At 38.3% G+C, this 22,535-nt stretch overlaps 1 protein-coding gene across 1 annotated transcript in view; it reads left to right on the forward strand.

The window, feature by feature from the left end:
• Positions 1-22,535, forward strand: part of MACO1 (macoilin 1) — a 53,369-nt gene that overhangs the window by 15,089 nt on the left and 15,745 nt on the right. The window contains exons 3-6 of the mRNA XM_019650212.1: positions 1,045-1,171; positions 4,775-4,898; positions 6,456-6,634; positions 7,903-8,404. Of these exons, the coding sequence (XP_019505757.1) occupies positions 1,045-1,171; positions 4,775-4,898; positions 6,456-6,634; positions 7,903-8,404 (932 nt within the window). The remainder of the gene's footprint in view (positions 1-1,044; positions 1,172-4,774; positions 4,899-6,455; positions 6,635-7,902; positions 8,405-22,535) is intronic.

Genomic DNA, 22,535 nt, shown 5'->3' on the forward strand with positions numbered 1-22,535 from the left:
GGGCCAGTGAAGCAACGTCCTCCACAACTAGACTGAAGAACAGAAGGACAGCAACTTGTCTGTTCCCTTCCCTGATTCCCCAACGTTGTTCCCTCCCTCAATTGCCCAATAAAATCTTAAAAAAAAAAATTATATTCTCCCAAACAAAAAACTTAGAAGGTTTACTACAGTTCTGCAAATTTATATACTGTCTGGCTTAATGGAAGACAGCTGCATTTTCATATCTGCTTCTGAACTCAGTCAATTGCAATATCGCATACCATGTACCTTCTAAAAATCACTACCATAACTCCTGAGTGAATGTTCATGGAAAAAACAGGTAATATCTTAGTATTATTTATTATGAAAATAATTTTGACCTGGAAGACCTACTGAAAGGCTCTCAGAGACCCGCCAGGGATCCCCAGACCATGTGTTGAGAACTACTGGGTTAGAGCAAGGGCCCAGGCCTGGGCTTGTTCCCTTGGTTGACCTGTAGTTCTGTTGTGTTCTACAGCCACATCTTAAACCTGTAACTCTTCTACCTGGGCCTGGAGCTTTGGTCAGAGCAAATCCATGCCTTGAAAAGATGGTTTTGAACTCATGCCCTGTTGGCAGTAGGTAGAGGTGTGTCCAGAGGAAGGCTGCATCATTAAAATTATCAACATCAGCATAGCTCTTACTGCTGTTGGTCCACCTATGCTCCAACACCCTGTGCTCTTCAGCAGTGTGGTGTGAGGAGAGAAGAGCCTTTTCTTTGTTAAAATTCTAGTGTTTTAGGTAACCCACCTGTGGAGTCCAGGTGACCTCACTGTAAACCAACCTCAATTTGTTCTGGTCTGGCTCTTCTTTAAGATTTGACCATAGATAGGATTACTCTTTAGTGTCAAAATAACCACTACTATTTAATATGGTTGATAAAATGTTTAAAATTTCCTGTTGTAACTTGCTCTGTAGTTATTGCATGGCAGTTTCAGAGATTTTGTCCAACATGCTTTTAGTTATCTCTATTTGAAAATAACAGGTTCTAAGATGTTTTTTGTTTTGTTTTGTTTTTTCCTTTAGGCCTTCTCAGTGTTTTTTGTTTGTGTAGCATTCACGTCAAATATAATATGTCTGCTGTTCATCCCCATACAGTGGCTTTTTTTTGCTGCTAGCACATACGTATGGGTTCAGTACGTATGGCACACAGGTAAGTCTTACGGGTTTCTTAGGTGGGCAGAAATCTTATACTCAAACTTTTAATGTGGTGATTTCTTTGAGTAAATTATTTAGAGTTAAGTTTAATGTGGACATTTTAAAGGTGCCTTTTCCTAATAGATTATAATATACCTTTAAAATATATTTTATCTTTTTGTCATAATTGAATCAAAAGTTTAAGCCTTTATGATTTGATATCTCGACTGTAGGCATTTCATTTACCACTCTCATCATTGCTATGGGAGATACCCATGTTTTTAAAAAGTCAAAGTGATTTCTATTTAGGTAGACTTGAAGACAGCCGTGTGCCAAATAAGAAAAATGTTCCTGGAGTTTCAGCACTGAAAGGAAGTTAGAGGTCATTTAGTCGAAGCCTTATTTGGTACAAGAATCCCTACAGCATCCCTGGCACATGACTTAATCTCTGATTGAAAATCTACAGTGACAGGAACTTAGTATTGTTGTTTTTGGGCAGCTGTGATAGAAAGTTCTTTCACATACTGAGCCACAGTTTTCCTCCTTACACTTTTGTCCCAGCAGGTCTTCACTGTTTTGGGGCTTACTGATCTCTTAGGGAATATAAAAAGGATTTCCCCAGGAAAAATATATGGAAATGTACAAAACGTTTCCTTAAAATTTCAGGGAGCCTATAGACCAACCCCTCAAGGCCAAACATTGACCTCCATGCCTTAGAGCCACCGTCATATCCCTTCAAGTCTTCTTTTCTATAGGCAAAACACCTCTGGCTTCATCGCCTTTCCCTTGTATGTTGTTGTAAGCACTTCACCATCCTCATCTCCCCAGTTCTTAGTGGTCCTTTTAACCAAAATGTGCTATTTCGGGTATGTCTTGAGTAGAGCTACACAGTCATCCCCCTTCTTCTTAGAGCTATTCTTCTGCTCTTTCAAACTAAGATGAGATGTTTTGACAACTCCAGTCCACTGTGAAAACCTGAACGTGGGCTGCATGGGGATGTGAGGATTGGCTCTGAGATCATTATACTTGTCTGCAAAGCTGCATGAAACTTGATCCTTAGACCCAGCTGCAACCTGTAGGATTTTGACCACTGACTGAACGCCAACTAGTAAAAGCTCTCTGGAGCAACATTCATCCTCTTCTCAAAGGTGCTAAGAGGATGATGTAGGCCCATGTAGAAGACACAATTCAGCTCTGTTATTTAAAGTATCTGCTCTAAGCATGGTTTTCTCTACCTTTAGCACTCTCTCATATCAGAGTTGATTTATAAGCTAGCATGGTGGTTCCTAATCTTTCCTTTCATTAAAGTGATACTTCTACACACCAGTTTTTACTTACATTTTCTTGTCTTGGGCCTCGGTTTTGAGTGAGTTGCCATTTACACTTGTCATTCTCCCTAGGTCTCAGTTTCTTCTGTCATATGAAAGTGGAGTCATCTAGATAATAGTTAAGGGAGCTTTCCGGCTCAGATAATTTTTGACTCTGATGAACTGTAATGATTCTTTAAATTACTTTAATAACGTCTTAGTAGTTGAGAAAAAACTACTCATACGAGTACAACTATTAATAGAATCTATTGGGAACAAGTTCAGTGGGTGACCCACAGGGCAGCAATGAAGCTAATGTCGTAAATGATACTGACCTCTCTTCAGCCCTAGGCTCAGAAATAGCTAAGCTGTGAGGTATGTTTTAATTTGGAATGATTAATGCTCAAACAAAAAAAACTGTGTTCTTATTGGGCCCGGCAAATAAGAGTGTAATTTATATAATTTGGGATTAATTTCTCTTCTAGTTGTTAAAATTTAGAATTCTTCCTTAAGAAAGTTAGGAATGGTTGATGAAATTATATATTGCCACAAAAGGTTGATAATATTATATCATACACTTGTTCCCCCTTGCTATTAGAGGAAAAAAACAAGATACATAACTGTACAGCATAACTATTAACATTGGTTCAAAAATATTTTCAACATGGTTTTATTTTGTTATTTGATAGGTTTAAAAATACAAGTATTTGGTCAAAATTTTTCTGTTTTTTCTGTAATGTGCTTATGTTTATTTAGAAATTAATATAGGGAGTAGGGAATATAAGTTTTTGAAAATGCATCTTAAAATGAATTTAAAGATGCATTATCCTAGGTTGCTGTTTGTCTTCCTACATTGTGAAAGTACCCCTTTTCTTTGGTATGTTAAACCTATAGGAATAGTTGAGGCCATTAGCTACCTTCAGAGCTTGAAATATCTTCCTTCTTTAGGTCTAAGGGGACTTAAGTTCTCCTTAATAGCAGACTTACTATTATCTCTCTAAAGTTGGATCCAGTGTGTATAAACTCTGGTCCTCACTTTACTCTTCAGTGAAGTGAGGAAATATGACTAAATGACCTTTCTAGTTCTAAGATTCTGTGATTTTTCTTGTGTTTCATCCCACAGATCCTTAGTAAAAAGCCCTTTAGTCCTTCAGGTCACTGATTTTTCCTTCCTCTTCTCTGTTCTGTTACTTGCTTGCCTTATACGGTCTCAAAGGAGCTATTGCCACAGTTACTGGACCTCATGCCTATGTAGTCCATCTTTATAAAATACCACCCCCATTATTAGTCATGTCCTTACTAAGATGGATCATGTCCTGACAAAGGTGAACCTGGCCTACAGAGTTTGATTCTAAAACCAATGAAAATTATCCTATTATTTGCATTGTATTTATTCTGTTGCAAGTTGCTTTTTCCTCCCTTGAAAATTGTTTTTAATTACAAAAGGAATGTGAGCTTGTAGTTAGGGGAAAAAAAATTGGACAGTATTTAAATGTCAGAAACATTCCATTGTGCTCTCATTCTTAAGAATTTATTTTTTTACATATCACTTCATATTAGTACAGATCTTCATTCTTTTGAAAACTACATCATATTTTATTATATCTTTACCAAACTTAAGCAGTTCCTTATTGATAGACATTTAAATTAATTCTATATTATTGACTATTGTAAATAATAATAATATAATGAATATTCATACACACTCCAGGGCCCTTTTATATTTCTGAAGGGTAGCTTTCTAGAATTAGAATTTCTTGGTCAAAGGTATAAGTATTTTAAATTTAATTATACTGCCAAATTGCCTTCTAAAAAGGTTGTCCTAATTTATATTATTGCCAAGTATGAGAATGAACCTTTTCCCATACCCTCCCTATACTATTACCTGTCTTTTAAATTTTTGCTTATCTGATAGGTTAAAAAGAATGGTTTCTCATTTTTAAAATTTGTGTCTCCCTAATCAGTAGTGGAATTCAGCATCTTTCCCTATGTGTTTTAGCCATCTATATTTTTTCTTTCATGACTTGCACTGAGTTGGCTTTCTATTGATTTGTAGGAGCTCTTTGTATGCTAGGGCTATAACTCCTTTGTTTTACATGTATTATAAGTATTTTCTGCCAGAATGTTTGTCTTTTAATTTTGTCTGTGATTCCGTAGTATCTTTTGTCATATAAAAGCTTTCAGTTTGGATCAAATTTACTTTGTAATTGGTTTGAAAGTTTTAATGAAAGTTATTGTAGTTGAACCAATCCTTCAAACAACCTACCTGTTCTAGTATCACTGATGCTTGTCTCTCTGCTGCTTTCCCACAGAAAGGGGAGTGTGTTTGCCCACAGTGTCCCTATGGATACTCTTTGTTTATATTGAAGCAGCAATTAGATTTAAAGATCTCAAAAATTTTCATGTAGACCTTTGTCGTCCATTTGCTGCTCACTGGTGAGTATTATGTATATTCTTAATCTACAATTCAATTCAGTGTTTTTAATATAAATGGTAAGTTCAATTGTAAATTTTTTCTTAGAAATTTTACACGAACCCAGAAGACAATATAACATGGTTGTAAAGAACATGAGCCCTCTATTCAGGCAGATGAGTGTTAGAATCCCAGCTCTGTCCCATAACAGCTTTGTTGCCTGACATGTCACTGTCTCCGAGCCTTAGTTCTCTTACCTGTATATTAGGGACCTGTCTCCTGGGGTCATGGGAAAGATGAAATGAAGTGATGTATGCAAAATGTTTAACTTAATGCCAAGCACATAGGTATCTGATAAATGTTATCTGATAAATACTATAATCATGTTGATTCCAAAAAGCCTTGATGAAATATATGGCCATTTCATGAAGCTTAAATGAATTTATAATTTCCTTAGCCATTTACAAAAGCAAGAGAATATTATTAACACTTTTTAAAGGAATATTATTTTTCCTTTTAAAATGTAAATGAATATTAAGATATTTTATTCATTTAACCTTAACCATGAAGCCTTTTTTAAAAGTGAGCTTGATTCTTGTTTATATCTTGTGGAAATCACCACTTAATGTATGTTTCTTCTAACCACACCAATTTTTGCTAATACTTATGGCAGAAACCAAAATGAACAGCAACCAACTAAAAAAACAGTTTCCAATATTTTAAAAGTCTTTTCACAAATAAGTGAATTAAATAAACCTGGTCAATAAAACTTGTCACTTAAATTGAGATCACTTTTAGACTAATTATGATTGATAAATTTTAATATTAATGAAGTTTAATATGAGTTTTGACAATGTTTGCAGAGGTTTTGAAACAATATTAGACAGACTAATAAGTTGAATGAAAATATTTCAATTTTTTATCCCAGAGATTAGAGTTGTAAGTACAGCTGGTTTAATTTGGTGGCATAAATCGAATGTTGGCGCTAATAATATCAGATCCTTATTTAAATGATTCTCGAATTTATGTGTGACAGAGTGTTTATGAACTAATTGTCCAGGAATAGCTGGTGATAGTATCCCTCAGGCAGCAAGAAGATTAAAGTAGGCACCTGAATTTGACCCTGTCATCTAGTATTAAAAACCAAATGATGTCCTTTTGATTTTTTAACACTTACAATGTTTACTTATGACCACCTGTAAAATCTCTACCCTGTTAATTGTTAAAAGCACACAGATGCCCAAGTTCTAATAATGTACAAGGCAGTTAACGACATTAGCCACTATATCCAACAGTCACTGTGGTAACTTCTTGAGTTAGTTTGAAGAATGCTCAAGTCTGATGGGCAGCCTTTTGTGGTCTAGGAGTCATGTTGTTCCCTGGCGGTTTGTTCCACATGCGAACTGCTCACTGCTTCTGGTTTCTACAGGAGACCTCACATTTATTTGTTTACTGAATGCTCAACTATCATCATCATCTAGAATTTATTTCATAATTTCAGTCATAGATATCCTCATAGGCTTGATGCACGTGGTTTTGTTTTTAACTTGCAATTACTAGCTGGATTATCTTCTTTCTAGTATTGGGTACCCTGTGGTGACTTTGGGCTTTGGCTTCAAAAGTTACGTAAGTTACAAAATGCGGTTAAGGAAGCAAAAGGAAGTGCAGAAAGAGAACGAATTTTACATGCAGCTTCTTCAACAAGCCCTACCCCCAGAGCAGCAGATGCTACAGAAGCCAGACAAAGAGTCTGAGGAAGGTAGGTCTTTACCCTAAAGCTCTTGGCTCAATAGGTTAGTCATTATAATATCTGTCAGTAGAATTTTTTCTTTTTTGGAGAAGTTGCTAGGACTTTGGAAGATTACCAAGGATTTCCTGTTTTCCAGTTTTCCTCTTTAGGGGCTATTGCTTTTTTTTTAATATGAAAAAATTCTATGAAAATATTTTACATAAACTACAGTGTGGGTGATGTTTTCTATCTAGTATCTAAAGACCATGTGCCTTTCAATATGCAAATGTGTTTATTTTTATGTATTTTGTTTTTATAGCTTATTTAATATTTTGCTATTTTATTTGTTATAAATATTTTAAAATATTTATTCTCAGTAGCAAAATAGTATGTATAACTGTGAGTTTGTAATTGAAGCAAGCCAAGAACCGAAGTATAAACAAGATGGATATGTAGACAAATATAATTGTTTTATAAGTCAAAATTTTTCTGAATAGAGTGAAGATGGATGGATAAGTCTGATTCTAAAGGGTTCATATAATTCAGTGTGGAGCTTAACTTGAACCTTTTGTAATAGGACCTCTCTAATGAGCATATAACCAATTTAATAGATAAATTGACAGGAGTACCAGTTATCTTTGGTTTGAGAGTTGGAAGTTTGAGGTCATATTTTTAGTTGATATATGCCAAAATCTTATTCTCTGGTATGGTGTGAAAATCTCTTCAAGTAGACTTTGACAAATTGGAATATGTAGACCTGATACAGAACATTTTTTATAAGTAACCTAGTAAATGATACAAACCTCTTATTAATCAACACTAGAGTCAAGAAAAAATATAGATGCCCTATATCCTAACATCACACTTCTCCTTTTGTTTCATTTAATTGCTTGCTTTTCAGTAAAGTTGTTAACAGTTTGTTTAATCCAAGCATCTTTTAAAATATGACCTCTTAAGAATATGATCTGCCAGTGTCCTCTCACCCCAGTGATAGACAAGTTTGATTTGACTGATAAATGAAATAGGACTTAATTATAAAATCCTCATCTTATTCTCAAGGCAAAAACATTAGTGACTTGTGTTTATAAGTGATGCTGATTTTCTAAATGTTCAGCTTTTCAAATTTTTTTGGATTTGCTTCTTGACGTTAGCATGATGTGGTGTGGTTACTGCTTCTAAATGAGTGAGTTTCTAAGCATAGATAATGCAGTTTGTTGAACCAATCTGCTTTGTGTTTTTATACAACTAAATATTCCGGTGTGGGTTTTTTGTTTGTTGGTTTGTTTTTGGTATTGTAGCAGCCAAAGGATTACCTGATATGGATTCCTCGATCCTTATACATCACAACGGAGGTATCCCAGCCAATAAAAAACTCTCCGCAACTTTGCCAGAGATAGAATACCGAGAAAAAGGGAAAGAAAAGGACAAGGATGCCAAAAAACACAACCTTGGAATAAATAACAACAATATTCTACAACCTGTAGACTCTAAAATACAAGAAATTGAGTATATGGAAAACCATATCAATAGTAAAAGATTAAATAATGATCTTGTGGGAAGTACAGAAAATCTCTTGAAAGAGGACTCATGCACTGCTTCCTCAAAAAATTACAAAAATGCCAGTGGAGTTGTGAATTCCTCACCTCGAAGTCACAGCGCCACAAATGGGAGCATTCCTTCCTCATCTAGTAAAAATGAGAAGAAGCAGAAATGCACGAGCAAGAGCCCAAGTACACACAAGGACTTAATGGAAAACTGTATTCCTAATAACCAGCTAAGCAAACCAGATGCACTGGTAAGGTAAGTGTGCCTGCATGTCCTTAGCAACACTTTCCAATAAATTTGACTTAGAAAAGTCTTGAAAAGCAAACATTTCCATACAGGCCTAGGAATTGTTTGTGGTCAGATACTGTGACTATTAACTCTGTGGCATTTGACATTTTAGTGTTTATTTCACATGGATTTGTAGGCCACCCAGCGCCACTGTCCTGAAGCATTGACTCTAGCTCTTTCCAGTGTTCTGAGTAGGAGGTGACAGTGATTACTTTCCACATTTGACAACTTTACATGTAACTTGATTATTCTAGTGGTATTGAGAAGCTTTCTCCTTTCCTTTTTGCATATCCAAAGTTCTTGTGGCATAGACACAAAAAGAAGAGTTTGTGTCCTCTTTATGCAAATCTCTTTGTCAGATAAATACAAAAAGGTGTGGTGGAAAAAGTTGTCTTTACCACTTTGTACTTGTTTTTGTTTTTCCACTTAAAATGCAAATTATCTCCCAGATAACTCTGGGAAAGTTAGGTTTGAAAGTAATCTCTTTTTAAAAAATTCCATAGGTAAATATAGTGTTAGACATGATTTCAATCAGAAATGTTCCCTTTCCCATCTTTAATTAAAAGAATAACGTTGTATTACCTTGACTGGCTCAGACTTAATTTCGCTGTATATGTTTTATGTATTTTATAAAATACTAATTTCCTTTTACCTCATGTCTTTCAATTTGGAAACTGAGATCTGAACTGGAGCTTTTTTTTTAATTTTTAAATGTGTAATTCAAGAGGGCAGTTGAACTCCTTTCTTCCACAGTTATCTTATATTCCTCTTCCTTTGGCTTGCTTAAGAAGCAGACAATTTATTTCAAGGGGGAAGGTTTCCAGCGTTATAAATTATATAAACAAGATTATTAATTTGTTTTCACTTTTTGATTGGTAGCTAGATTAGGGGAAATATATTGCTGCTAAAGACTCTTGAGGTTTTATAGCCTCCAGCCACTTTTGGAAGTGTACCATGCTGTTGCTGATGCCAGACCGGTGTCCACATCTGTTTGTTACGACATTCTGCCCACCATGTCCTGCAGAGAAAACACTCAGCAGAGAAACCTCTTCTAGATGCCCCTGGGAGAAAGACAGATTAGTTGACCTTCTATTTCAAAGAGAATATCCCACAAATTTACTATATGCTGTAAATGAAACATCTGCCACAAGCTTTTGGATATCCTTTCTCCCACACAATTTTAATAATAGCAGTCAAGTCGAAACCATTTTCCTCTGTTGGGAGTTGCGGACAGAGCAATCAAGGCTCAGTCTTGAGACACCATTTCCCTGTGGCCCAAGTTGGTGTGTTGATTGACCCTCCTGCCTGATCTGTCTTTAGTAAAGAAGTTCAAGGACTCATTCAGATGGCCAGTTTTCCAGTAGATGAGTCCAGTGCCCTTGTGCCTGCTCCTGACGTGTAACCTTTTTCCCGTGGTCACTCATTTGATGTGCCAGATCTGAAGAGTTCCAGAGTATTACTCTGTTTTAGGGAATACCTCTGTCAAATGCATAAATAGAAAATATTATACTGAAATAGTTTTATAAGCATCCATAGGATTATTTTCAATTTTGAATGTAATATAAAAAATAAGGAGATCTAAATACCCAACAATGGGAGAAATTTAAACAAATTATGGTTCATTCATTTGATGGACTTTTAATATAGACCTTACAAAATCATATTTTTGAGACCTATTAAACAATATAGGGAAGTGCTCATGAATATTTTATAAAGTAGAAAGCGATTCTATTAAAAACATCTTTTTATTTTTTTTAATGTACACAGAAAAAAACATTTGAAGGGAATGGAACCAAAATGATAATAGTAGTTATTGCCCCATGGTAATATTGGGGTTTTATTTTTTCTTCTTGCTTTCATGCATTTTCAAATTTTCCAGTGATGAGCAACAAGGAAAGTTTATAAAATAAAGAAGGCTATCTATATGAGCACATTATCCAGCTTGTCTATAAGAGGCCTTAATCACATTTCCTCTTGCCCTTCTTGTCTATCTCCTGTTTCCTCTTAACTTGACTTCATGTATGTTTTGATGATTATTACTAAGGCTGTGACTGATCTAAACTTGACATATTTGAGTTGTTATCTTGAGAATGGGTTTGTTATCTTCAGATAGAGAGGGTTGTACTCAGTGGCCTCTAAGATTCCTTCTGATGCAAACATAAAATGGGCTGACACTGCATACAGGAGCCCTTTGCTGCTACAGACACACCCCGAGTTGCATACAGGTCCAGGCTGGCTGTAGGGAGAAGACTGAATTACCCTTTTAAACATATATTTTTAAAAATAATTTGAAAGCCATTACTGTATTATTAGTAGTAAATTAATTGCTATATATTCTACAGCTATGTCTGTCTGCACATCATGACTGAGAACCGCTATATTTGTGAAATTGATTCAGTGACTTTTGGGGGGAAATTTGTTAGTGCATCACTTGCAGAGAGAATTCTTGTAGATCTATGTGGCTGTCAAAATAAGGTTTGATGGCCATTCCCTGTGAAGGAGCAAGCAGTCCTTCCTCCGGTCTTTTCTCCATTTCTCCAGGCTCCCATGGATGTCCTGTAGTGTGCTGTATCCCACAGGTTGGCAAACGACTGCACGCAGGCCGAATCTGGCCCACTGCCTGTGTTTGTAAAAAGTTTTATTGGAACACAGCCATGCTCATTCATTTACGTAGGATCTGTGGCTGCCTTGCTCCAGTGGCAGAGTTGAGTAGCTGCCTATGGCCTACAAAGCCAAAGATGTTTACTGGTTTAGCCCTTTACAGAAAAAGTATGCTGATAGGTCACTAAGGTTAAGGAATGTGGGGGAAGGTGGGGAACTTGGGAAGAGGTGTTGCCTGTGAGATCCTTCCCAGGGCACTTGCTGAAGCCCATCCAGAGACCTATTTTGGTTTGAGAAATACATGTCTTACAAACTTTCTGCCAGCTTGATTTCTGAATTCTTCACCCAAGATATTTAGAAACAGACTTACAATGTTGGTAGCCAAAAATATTTTTAATTCTGACATGGGAAAAATTCTAGACAACAGAAAAAACAGTGAGGAAACTCAGTTGTTTTTTTGTTCTTTTTGTTTTTTAACTAGGTGCTGGGTTAGAAAGAAATAATGTAAATTAGAATGAAGTTTGCTTAAATTTTTTCTTCAGTGGTCATTTTAATGATAGAAAATTTAGGTAGAGAAGAGAAAATAGACCCACCACTATGACACAAGTTACTGTTAAAATTTTGTTGTATTTTCATCAACTAAATTTATGTAATTGTGGCCACAGTGTTTGTGTAGTTTTTGTGTTCTGCTTTCTGCACTTAAATTATATGGAAATCATTTTCCCAACTTGGCCTAACCCTCATGTTCACTTGATGTGGAATATTCCATGGCAGGTCTGTGTGATTATTCAGCAGTCACTCTAAGATTGGGCAGATCAGGGTGTGACACCTGAGTCACTTTCCTGCAGTTTCAGGGCCTGCAGGCAGGAGAGCCAACAGTTTTGTTTGCACTTGGCACAGAGTTCCCTCTCAAATACAGCTCAAGACTGGGGTTTCTTGTTGGTGATTGTCACTTGTTTTAGTAGTTTTCCTGGTTAAGGGAGAGAATTTAAAACTTTGAGTACAAAATGTAAAGTGATCCATATTCTTTGGAAATGTTGAAGCAGAAGCCTCCTCTTGGTTTATTTCCATTCCACGTTTTTGGGGGGTTTTTTGTACCCAAAACAGAAGATTCATCTTTTTTTTATTTTTAGTGCTTATTCTTAATAAGATGTCAACTCTTTAACGTAGTTGAATAATGTCTGGTGTGAAGAGTCATAAAGGAAAAATATCCATTTGCCTAGTACAGATACATTTCACATAACGGAGTAGAATTTAGAATGGTGATTTTTTGGGGGTTGGGGGTGGTAACTGCAAGAGATCTAAGAGACATCTAGACCAGCCTTCTCAACCCTGTGTTTTTATCAGTGAAGTAAACGAACCCTAGAAGATTAAATGGCCAGTCTAAGTGACCCAGCTAGAGTGGCAGTGCCAGGACCGGGACCAAAGTTTCTTTCTGCTCTACCATACTGCTTTAAAAAGTTTGTCAACCTGCTTTAATGTTTTTGCTTTTGTTTTGTTTGTTTAAAACACACTTACAGCTAAAGTTGGCCCAAGGATTGGTACCAGAGCAAGATTTTATGCTCCAATGGCTAAAATTTATAGAAGACATGCTTAGAATTTCAGAATTCATTTATTTTCCTTTCTTCTAGAGAGATGCTGTTCTAAATGTTTTTAAAAATCTTGCGCTTGCCAAAGACACAAGGGTATACTTATCTCTGAGCAGAAGGTGGCCATCCACTTGGACCCTTGAAAGCTTACAGGGTCTCTGAGAATTTAACTCTCGTTAGGTCTGGCTTGGGAATTAGTCTGGTCCAGACAGCCTAGAGCCACCCAGCATGGAATCTGCCCTTTAGGGATAATTCTGGAGTAGGTTTAGCTTGACAGCAGCAGATCTAAGAGCCCTGAACTGGAAGACTTAAGACCAGGAATATAACCATCAACTTAATCCCCAGGAGAGGCCACCATTGACCACTTGGAAGGCCTGGGGTCCTGTGGTGTGGGCATTGCCGCTATAGTAACTCCTGAGAAAGTTTGAAGGCATGCAATGGGGAAGAGCGTTTTCTTCAGGGGAAAGTGGAAATGTGGGGAAAGGAGGAATATATTGAATACTCACTCTTCTATTCCTCTCTAAATTCATTTGGCCATTTCAGGTATATGAAAATGTTATTGCTTACCTATAACTTAGTTTGTTCATATAATTCTACTTATTCAAAGACTTGAGAGCCTGGGGAGAAAAGGAGAAAACGTTTCTCAGGGTTTTTGCAGTAATCTCTAAGCAAGTGGTAGCCCTGCCTCAGAGGGAAAGGAGGGAGACAGGAGGGATAGAGAAGCACTGTAAGAAATTTTAACTCATTCGCTTATACTGAGGAATGTTTTTCACTTATACTGATACCTAGGAACTAAGTTATATTACCAGATCTGGGTTTTAGAAGAAAAGTATTTTTGGAGCATACGGATTGATGCCAACATACTTTATAACAGGCTGTATAATGCTCTAGTCCAGGGGTCGGCAAACCGGCTCACCAGCTACATGCGGCTCTCTGGGTACATACATGTGGCTCTGAAGTAAAATTGAAAATGAAAATAAAACTATCATAGTTTCGTTTATCATATTACTTTAAATTTTCCTTATGTGTAAAAATATATTTGTGGCTCTCGAATAATTTTTAAATTGTCGTGAGGGACAGGATTGGCTCTTCCAGGGGTCGGCAAACTTTTGAGACGGAACGTACCCAAAGAGCCCCATGTGGCTCGCGAGCCGCAGTTTGCCGACCCTGTTCTCGTCCATCAATGAGTGTATTGATTAGTATTGTACTTTAGCAGGCTGTGATGTGAGTATTTGTGACTCTTTCTAGTTTAAGCTAGTAGGTGAGCAAAGTGCCATTGCTCTTCATTCCACTTTCCAGCCCACATACACCTTGTATTTATGTTTGGTGATTTTAGGTTTCTCTTAAAAAGGGGGATGAAAAGAGAAAAAGCTAAAAACATCCAGCTTTCCCCTTTGCCTGGACTTGCCGGTGGCACAGGTTACCCAGATGTGGTTTGACTAAGCAGTTCAGTCTTTGGACTTCTGAATTTCATCTTATCTTCCATATACCAGCATTTGAGATTGTTTTGTAACCTCTGATTTATATAAGGCTCCTTAGTGTAGTCTTACTGTTTGGGGAAAAACAACAGGAGACAATTTACAGTACTTTCTATTTTGTATTTCCCCACATTTTAAGATGTTCACACACAACCAAAAGGATATATTCATTGAAAAGAAAGGGCCAATTTTTAGATACTGATTTTTAATAATCAGTGGATTCAGTATGATTTGGTGTGAATAACTGAAAAAGAGCAAAGTGGAGAGAGAAATCCAAGAAGCCCCTATTTTGTCAACTTAGAGAAACATTTCAAAGCAACAAGAAAAATTGAGGGCTAATGCTATTTACCAGAACAACAAAGAGACGCCAGTTCTTCGTTCTTCTTCCTACAACTATCCATCTTTCCATTCCTTTGTAGGAAGCTGCCCAGATACTGCCCTACATCCAGATACTGGCCTGCATACTAGGAGTGGGTGGGGGTGGCTCCTAGCTCTCGGGGCAAGGAAGGGCAAGGAGCTTGCTGGTTCCAAGTTACAACAGAAAGTAGGGAAGAAGATTCCGAGCACGGAGCCCAAGATTGCAGGCACAAAGCAAGAATAGAATCCAAAGCTGAGACCTGACTTATGGGGAAGAAACAAGACACAGCAGTCAATTGAGGAGGTAAAAGCCTGTGAGCATTCCTGGGACAGGTACCCCATGGGAAGGTGGCCTGTTATGGACCATTCTAGGCTTCCCCCAAGGCCCTAAAGAGCCCTAAGTGGGGAAGGTTATAAAGGATTCTCTTGAAAGGTGGAAACCCATCTTAAAAGAAGGTAATGGAAAGACCGCAAGATTGATTATTAAAGGGGAGGAAGTAGCAAAACAGATTATATAGTATGAACCCATTACAAAATAATGGGTGGATATAGTTCTCATGTGTACAGAAAATTATTTGAAATAGTATATACCAAATGGTCAATTGTAGTTGATTGTAGGGGATGTTTACTTTTTTACATTGTCTATTTCTATATAGTTTAAATTTTTACACAGCTTATTCTGTCCATAATAGAATGTAGCTTGACGAGGACAGGGACTTCCTTTTCTCCTGTTGCCACAGTACACAGTGCTTGGCACAGAGTAGATACTCAATAAATACTTGTTGAATGAATGTTACCTCTGTGCAGGGAAAATATTAGAAGGGGGCTGGGCCTCAGCAGCTTCATTGCAGTGCAGTGCAGCTCAAAGTTGAATTGAAGTTAGAAAACCTAAATATTGCGTTAGACCAGGCCAAGGACCAGACTTCCAGGGTCAAACTATTTGTTGTTCTTGAGTAGGTTGTTATCAATTTTATTTTTGAAAAACAAAAAGACTTTCCACTGTACGCCCTATTCCTTGGTATTTCCCAGGAAGTTTTTAAATTCAGTACTCCGTCGGTACTGTTTTCCAAGACTGTGCAGGAGGTTCAAGAATTTCTGGAAGTTATAAGAGGCAAGGGGAGAAAACTCTTAAGGGAGTGCTGTCGAAATGCTGTTTGCTCTGGCAGTGGGTTGGTTGGTGTTCAGGGCCAGGGAATCTAGGCACAAGCCACATCTCAGCCAGGAACTGGGAGGAAAACTCCGCTTGCCGGTTCTTGTTCATCTGTGGTGGATCTTGTCCCCGCCCCCCCCCCCCCAACCCTGGCCGTTCTCTTTGTCTTGGTGGTATTGTGGTAGCTCCTTCAGCTAAGGAGCTCAGATCCCAGGTTTCTGTTCTAGCCATTCCTCCAAGGAAATCCTCCAGGTTAGAAAATGTGTTGACTGCTTATGTATGTGTATCATCTCTGGTACTAGAGAGAGAACAAATTCGTTCTCTTTTGTGTTGGAATACACTTCACTGTGTGTTATGAATAGTTTGCACACGAAAATCTAACCTTAGGAGACAGTGACTTGACTGTTGGGGCTTTACCCTGGCTGCTTTCCTGCCCTGTGCTCCCTGCACACGCAGCGCTGACACTGCTGCTGCTGAGACTTGCCTGTCACCCTCCCCAGTGAGTGCTGGCTAACAGAGCAGGCCCGTCCTCTTTCACAGGTGCATGTAGTCATTTACTTGTAACAGAATCATTTCTAGCTGAGGTAAAATTTAGTAAAAACGTATGACATTTTTAGAATGAAGATTATGAAAACTGGACACTTAAAAGTTCTAACTAGAGTAGATTAAGTATGCTGGTTATAGCTGCCACTAAATTATTTGGAAATTATTAAGTGGAAAAAATACGTAGTAGAGCCAGATTTCTATTTAATAAGTTTAGAGAGCTCGTTTTCTCTTTGAGGAAACATGTGTTTATTATGTTTGTCTAGCATAAGTTATTTGGGGAATGGAGGCCACATTAAAAACATTTTTATGTTGAGTTCTGAGAGTTTATTCTAACAAAACAGGGATTTCTAGTAAGACAATTGGAAAGTTTCCTCCCTAGAATTCAGAAGGAACTACTCTAAAACTTTATGTTCAACTCTGAGTCAGAACCCCCGCTGGCACATAATGAGTTGAGATTTCCAACTAAGGGGATAGGGGTGGATTCCCTGAAGGGGGGGAAGTACTCCAAGGAAAAGGAACTATATTCTTTAAATGTTACTCACACTATCATTTAGAAACTGGCTGTTTGAATACTTTGACAGCCAGTGTGGGTACACTTCAGTCTGTGCAAATCTCTTGGGGAATCTCTTAGACCTTTTTTCTAGCCAGCTGAGACTCTCAGGATTAAAGCAAGTTTCGGTTTCTTTTTTATGGGAAAAATGACAACTCTTCTCTCTCATGGGGTATATTTCACCTTTCTTGGTAGAGTGCTGTGGCAGATTTGAAACAGAAGCACAGAATAATGAACTGGAAAGGACCATTGCCCTTAACTCTCCCTGGCTCTGGAGTAGGCTTTGCAGACTCAGACAAGTACTGGAGCAAGACAGGGCCCGGGCAGGAGGGGGCAGCGGGTGGTTGGCCTCATTCGTGTTCAGTGCTGCACTGGGCACCTGAGAGTTTGGGAGCACCTACCCTTCCAAACAGGCCAACCAACTGTAGCCGTGGGGGATTGCAGGCCCAGTGTTGCTCAATCTGATGTTTTGAAGAGATGCCGAAAACAGATATGTTTATGTGAAATCTCCCAGTTAAAACTTTTTTTTTTTTACCTCATGTGAGGGAGGGTCAAACAAAACCTGTTTATGGACCAGGTGGTCTCACCAGTTTGCAACCTCTGCACCTGACCCTTCCTGTTATTATAATATTGTATTCCTGACCCTCCTACCCCCAGCCCTACCCATCAAAACTTGACTCCTATAGGAAGGACTCTTCTGTTAGGGAATACCTGGTAAGCGTGTGAGCTAACCTGCCGTGTATTAATGGGACCTTTTTTTGCCTTCTCTGCTCCTTCAGTTTCTTGTGCTCCTAGAAGACATGTACCTGTTGACAGCACCCCACCCCCAGTCAGAGACTACCCCCTTTATTGTTGACTCGTCACACCTGACCTTGAGGCTTTCTGACCACGTAGAAGGAGAGGGGGCAGGGACAGCCTTGTGATAAGAAAGGTAGTTTTGGTCTCTAACAGTACGGTGCAGAGAACTGCGTTGGCCTCCTGTACCTAGGATGTGCCTTCTTCCACACCAAGGTGTTTCTCTACTGGGATTTCAAAGCATAAAATACACCAGAACTTGGGATATGGACATTAGTTATTCATAGATTTCACATCCAGGGGGTTCAGAATCTGGACCACCCAGCACCATCCCTTGTAACATCTGAATAATGTGAGGCTTGACGTTAGAGCAATGCTTGCTGTCTTTCCTAAGGGAGCCAGAGCAGGGCAATAAACTAGCTCTGGAATCTTGATTTAGAAAAACGATTGTTTGGATAGGAGCTGACGAATGGGAAGTAGCTGATGTAGATTTAGGAACTGAAGAGTCCGTCTGCTTCAGAAAGTTAAGTTCCCCCTTTTTGGAGTGACCTAAAAAGTTGGTAAAGTTAAAGAGTTGGATTTTCCCTCAGGCTTTCAGATTATTCTGAAACTGGCCTATGACATGGGCAAATCTAAGAGCAACAGTGAACATTGAAAAGCCATGGACAGCAGATTAACAGCCTCCTTTTAAAATCACTTCTCCCAATTATAAAATAATAGTTAAAATGTTAAAAATAAGTTATACATGTTGATTATATCCAACTTTGAAGATAAAGAAGAGATAGATAGCCACTATCTTACTATATAGCCTCTCAGTTATTTTTCTCTTACACACAAACATATGCTTTTTACAAAATGGAGTTCATACCATGTATACTGTTTGGTGACTTGTTTTCACTGACTGTATCATGAGTTTTCTCCCTTGTCATTGAAAATTCTTCCTCAGTGGTTTTTTAATGGTTGCATGTCAGTCAGACACATGGATATGCACTATATTTAGTCAGTCTTCTGTTGAATATTTAAGTGTTTCTGATTTTTTTTCTTATTGTAAATTATGCAACAAACACATTTTTACACAATTCTTGGTGTATATCAGCAGTCCTCCAAATAAATGGGAGTAAATATGATGCTGCATCAACAGATATGAACATTTTAAAGACTTTTGATACAAACTATCAAATCTGACCACATCCTTTAAGGACCTTATTAAAAATACTAGTTTGTGGCACTCATAGCTTTATTCTTGAAGGGCTTCAAGAAATCGGTTTTCCATTTCCCTAAATGACCAGTTGTGTGAAAGTCTCTAGAATTCCTTTTCTGCATTTCTTTGCATTCTTTAATGAAAATGAATGTTTTTGCCTTTTGTGTTTGACAGATGAGGGAGAAGAAACATAATAAAGTCCTGAGCAGTATGCTTCCACCTAGTAATCAGCTCATCAGGCTGTTGCTTATTTTGGGATCCTTGGGCCTGGCAAGCAATTGCAGTGACCACAGTGAGACCCGAGGCAGCATCATTTCGCTATTTCTGAAGCTGTGGTTTATAGGATTTACTGCAGCAGCTTCAAGTCAGTGATGAGATACCTTCACGTTTTTATGTGAATGACCCATGCTGCCAGTCCTGTCAGTGTGAATGACCTGGCGGGGGCAGGGAAGGGAAGGAGTTGGTGAAGAGGGTAAACTATTTCTTTTGGGGACGGAGCTTTGATTTATGAGCTCGGCTTTCTGTAGAGACAGCTTTGCGGTCCCCAAACAAGTCTTGTCTTGTATGATTAATGTGTACCAGGGGACCTCCTAATGGAATTAGGTACCTACCAAGATGGAACAGTTGTTCTTCATTCATTCTTTTCGTGTGTACCTGCCTGCTTGATAATTTTTAATACCCATTGACCCCTATCTCCTTCAGCCACTATTTAAACTAAAAAGCTGATGGCCTGCTGTTGATAGGTTGTTTTCTGGAGCCTCATATGTCATGACAGTGACCCTGTTCTACCTAAGTACTAAGGAGATGGACACAGAATCAGGGTTAGAGACATGGTCTGGAAGGATTGGAACAAACTTTAGAAATACGGTTCCAGCTTCTAATTTTATAGCACCATCGGTCCCTGGCTTCAAAGAACTTTCAGTCTTTTTTAGAACTAACATGCATACACGGAAAATGATTAAAAACCAGAACAAATTTAAAAGCAGTGCAGGACAATGGTTTAATGCGAAATGAGAAGCACCAAGAATTTAAGTGCTTTCAGATTTCAGAAGGAGAGGGAACTTCGGGCCCTGGGATCAGTGCCTCATGCTGGAGAGTTGTTTAGTTTGTTTTTTGTTTTTATTTTGTAACTGGGCCTTGAAGAACAAGATTTGAAAACGAAGCCATTCCTCCCAGAGGGTTGATATGATAAAAGGCAGAAGTTGTCTGGAAACAAGGAGTGGGTCATTTTGGCTTACGTGATGGGTTTGTTAGGAAAACCCATCATTCAATCACTTGGCTGTATGATTCAGAGATGACCTTCTGAGGCCCCTTTTCTTACAGAGCCTGCAGCATCTCTGTCACTGTCTCTTTAGAGTTCCGAGATAACCAGCAGAGCCCAGGCTCCTTGTCCTCCTGGTGGGCTCATGGAGTCAAGCCAGCAGCCCGTAGAAATATACAGTTAGGCGGTTTTCTGGAGTAGTATGGAGTGTGACTCATAGAGAATCTGGGAAACCCACTCATCCCTAGGTGAAGTATTGGCTGAGAATAGGTCTCCTTCTTTTTTGCAGGATTTACTTGCTGGGGGAAATTGACTGCTCCAAAGTCTTAAAGTTCCTCTGTGCTGTCAGTCAGGCCTCATAAAGCCTCAGGCTTTATAAAACCGTGAAGTTATTGGCACTACCCATTGGAGACTTTTAAACTTTCAATGAAGTCATAGTACTGTGGGCTGTAATTCAAGTAATTCACAGAAAATGAGGACTACAGACATTTAGACATAAGTATCTTCCTATCTTTTGAGATACTTAACAACAATACCCCTTTCAGCTAAAAGCTGACACTTGAGTACTACTGTATTTTCTACCAGGTGTACTTCAAGAAAAGATACCTTTCCTACTTAGCCTGCCTCAAAGGCTAATAATGTTTGAGCTTCATTCTTTTGGAGATTACCCCTTATTAAAATGTAAATCTCTTCCTATTAAAATTAAATAACTATCAACCACTTCCATTGTAGTTGACCACAGTTGGGAGGGATGATGGAGAAGATGAGCCAGCGTCAGGTTTGGGGTTGGTACAGGGATCCTCAGCTTGGCAGTTTTGCACTGAAGTCAGCCCAGGCTGTCAGAGTGGAGACCTGGCAAAGACCCTTCTAGGTGGTCCCACGTCTTGCTTGTGAGCTAGGTAGTCTGCTGGAGTTCAGCCGTAGCTTCACAGGATTAGAGGTTGAATGCTGTCTTCTAAAATTATCAGTAAAGTGGCTAGGAAAGGTGCCTGGACCTAATAGGTGACATTTTGAGTGATTCGAACCCTGGCTTGCCTAATTGGGCACAAATGGACATGTTTACTGGACACACAGACTCCAGCTTTGCCATGGGCCCTGTCTGTCTCCCAGGTGGTGACACCATTGGGCAGTCTTTGTAGGGGTGAAAACTAGTGCCACAGGAGTTGGATAAGCAGGAAGTGTATTTATGTCCTACTTAAGCCTTACCAAAGTTTGGTTAAGATCTGTTGGGCCCAATTTCTTTCTTTTTTGGACGAGATGCACTCTTCTGGAGGAAATTTCCCTTTTGCCCCTTAATCTTCTATTGTGTAGGGAAGAGAATAGGATTTAGTGCTGATAAAATGGGTCTGAGCGCGTGGATGAATTTTTCTCCTCCTTTCTTTTGATCCCTGTTTACTGAAATGAGTTTTAAGGGTTATAAACTATTACTTCTGCCTCATTTTCTTCCTGACCACTTGTTTCTAATTTAGGTCACAGCTACTGATGCTTTGATAAAATCCCATGAATATATTTGAAGATTTTGCATTAACCTCTTAACATCATTTAGTCAGTACTTCTTGGTTCTTCATATCAATAAATGACATATCTGTGTTTTACCTAGAAAATATTGACCTTCAGCACCAAAGGGTTAAGTATACCATTAAGACAAGTAGTAGTTATCTGTCTAATAAATGCCCCTGATATTTGAGTGGCTTGATTCAGTTCAATTTAATAATTCACATAATTCTTTTAAAACTCATGCATACATTTTTCTGTTGAGCATATGCAAAAGTTGAGATATATCTCAGAAAATAGAATTTTGTGGTCCATCTACAGAATGGAGTAGTATGCAGCAATTAAATTGTTGATGAGAAATTCCTAATGATGTGGGAAGGTGCTCAAGATATGTAAACTGTATATGTGGTACTCTGACCAATATTAAAATTTTTTAAATGTATGAAGAAAGAAAAAGGAAAAGAAGGAAACCAAATGCAAATAGTGATTCTGTCTGAAGAGGATTATGAGTTATTTACATTTTTATTCTTTATGCTTTTCTGTTATTATATGCAGGTTTTTTTTATATTGACTGCATATCACTTTTGCAATAAAAAAACAAATCTAATAGAGTGTAAATCATTTTACCACCTACCTCAGTAAAGATTTAAAATATACTGAACATCCCAGGTTAAATTAATGCGTTCTGTAGATAGAGAATGAAAAATTTCCCCTCATACATTTTAAGAATTACTTAGAATTTACCATTTAGCACTTTAAGTTATTTTACATGTCATTAGCCAGTATTCCTATAGGTCAGAGTTTCTTTTTTTTTTTTTAAGATTTTTATTGGGGAATTGGGGGGATGGGAACAGTGCTGGGGAATTAGGGGAAAGGGAACAGACAAGTTGCTGTCCTTTTGTTCTTCAGTCTAGTTGTGGAGGACGTTGCTTCACTGGCCCAAGTTGGCACCATCATTGAGCTCTTCCCGGGCGAGGCACATCAGTCGCCGGCTTCTGGACGACCGCTCACTGTGGCTGCTGGCCGCTCACGCTGGCTGCTGGCTACATACGGTAGCCCATGGCAACCCACTGCCA

This window comes from Hipposideros armiger, unplaced genomic scaffold (genome assembly GCF_001890085.2).
Source record: "Hipposideros armiger isolate ML-2016 unplaced genomic scaffold, ASM189008v1 scaffold_138, whole genome shotgun sequence".
Taxonomy (NCBI): Eukaryota; Metazoa; Chordata; class Mammalia; order Chiroptera; family Hipposideridae; genus Hipposideros; species Hipposideros armiger.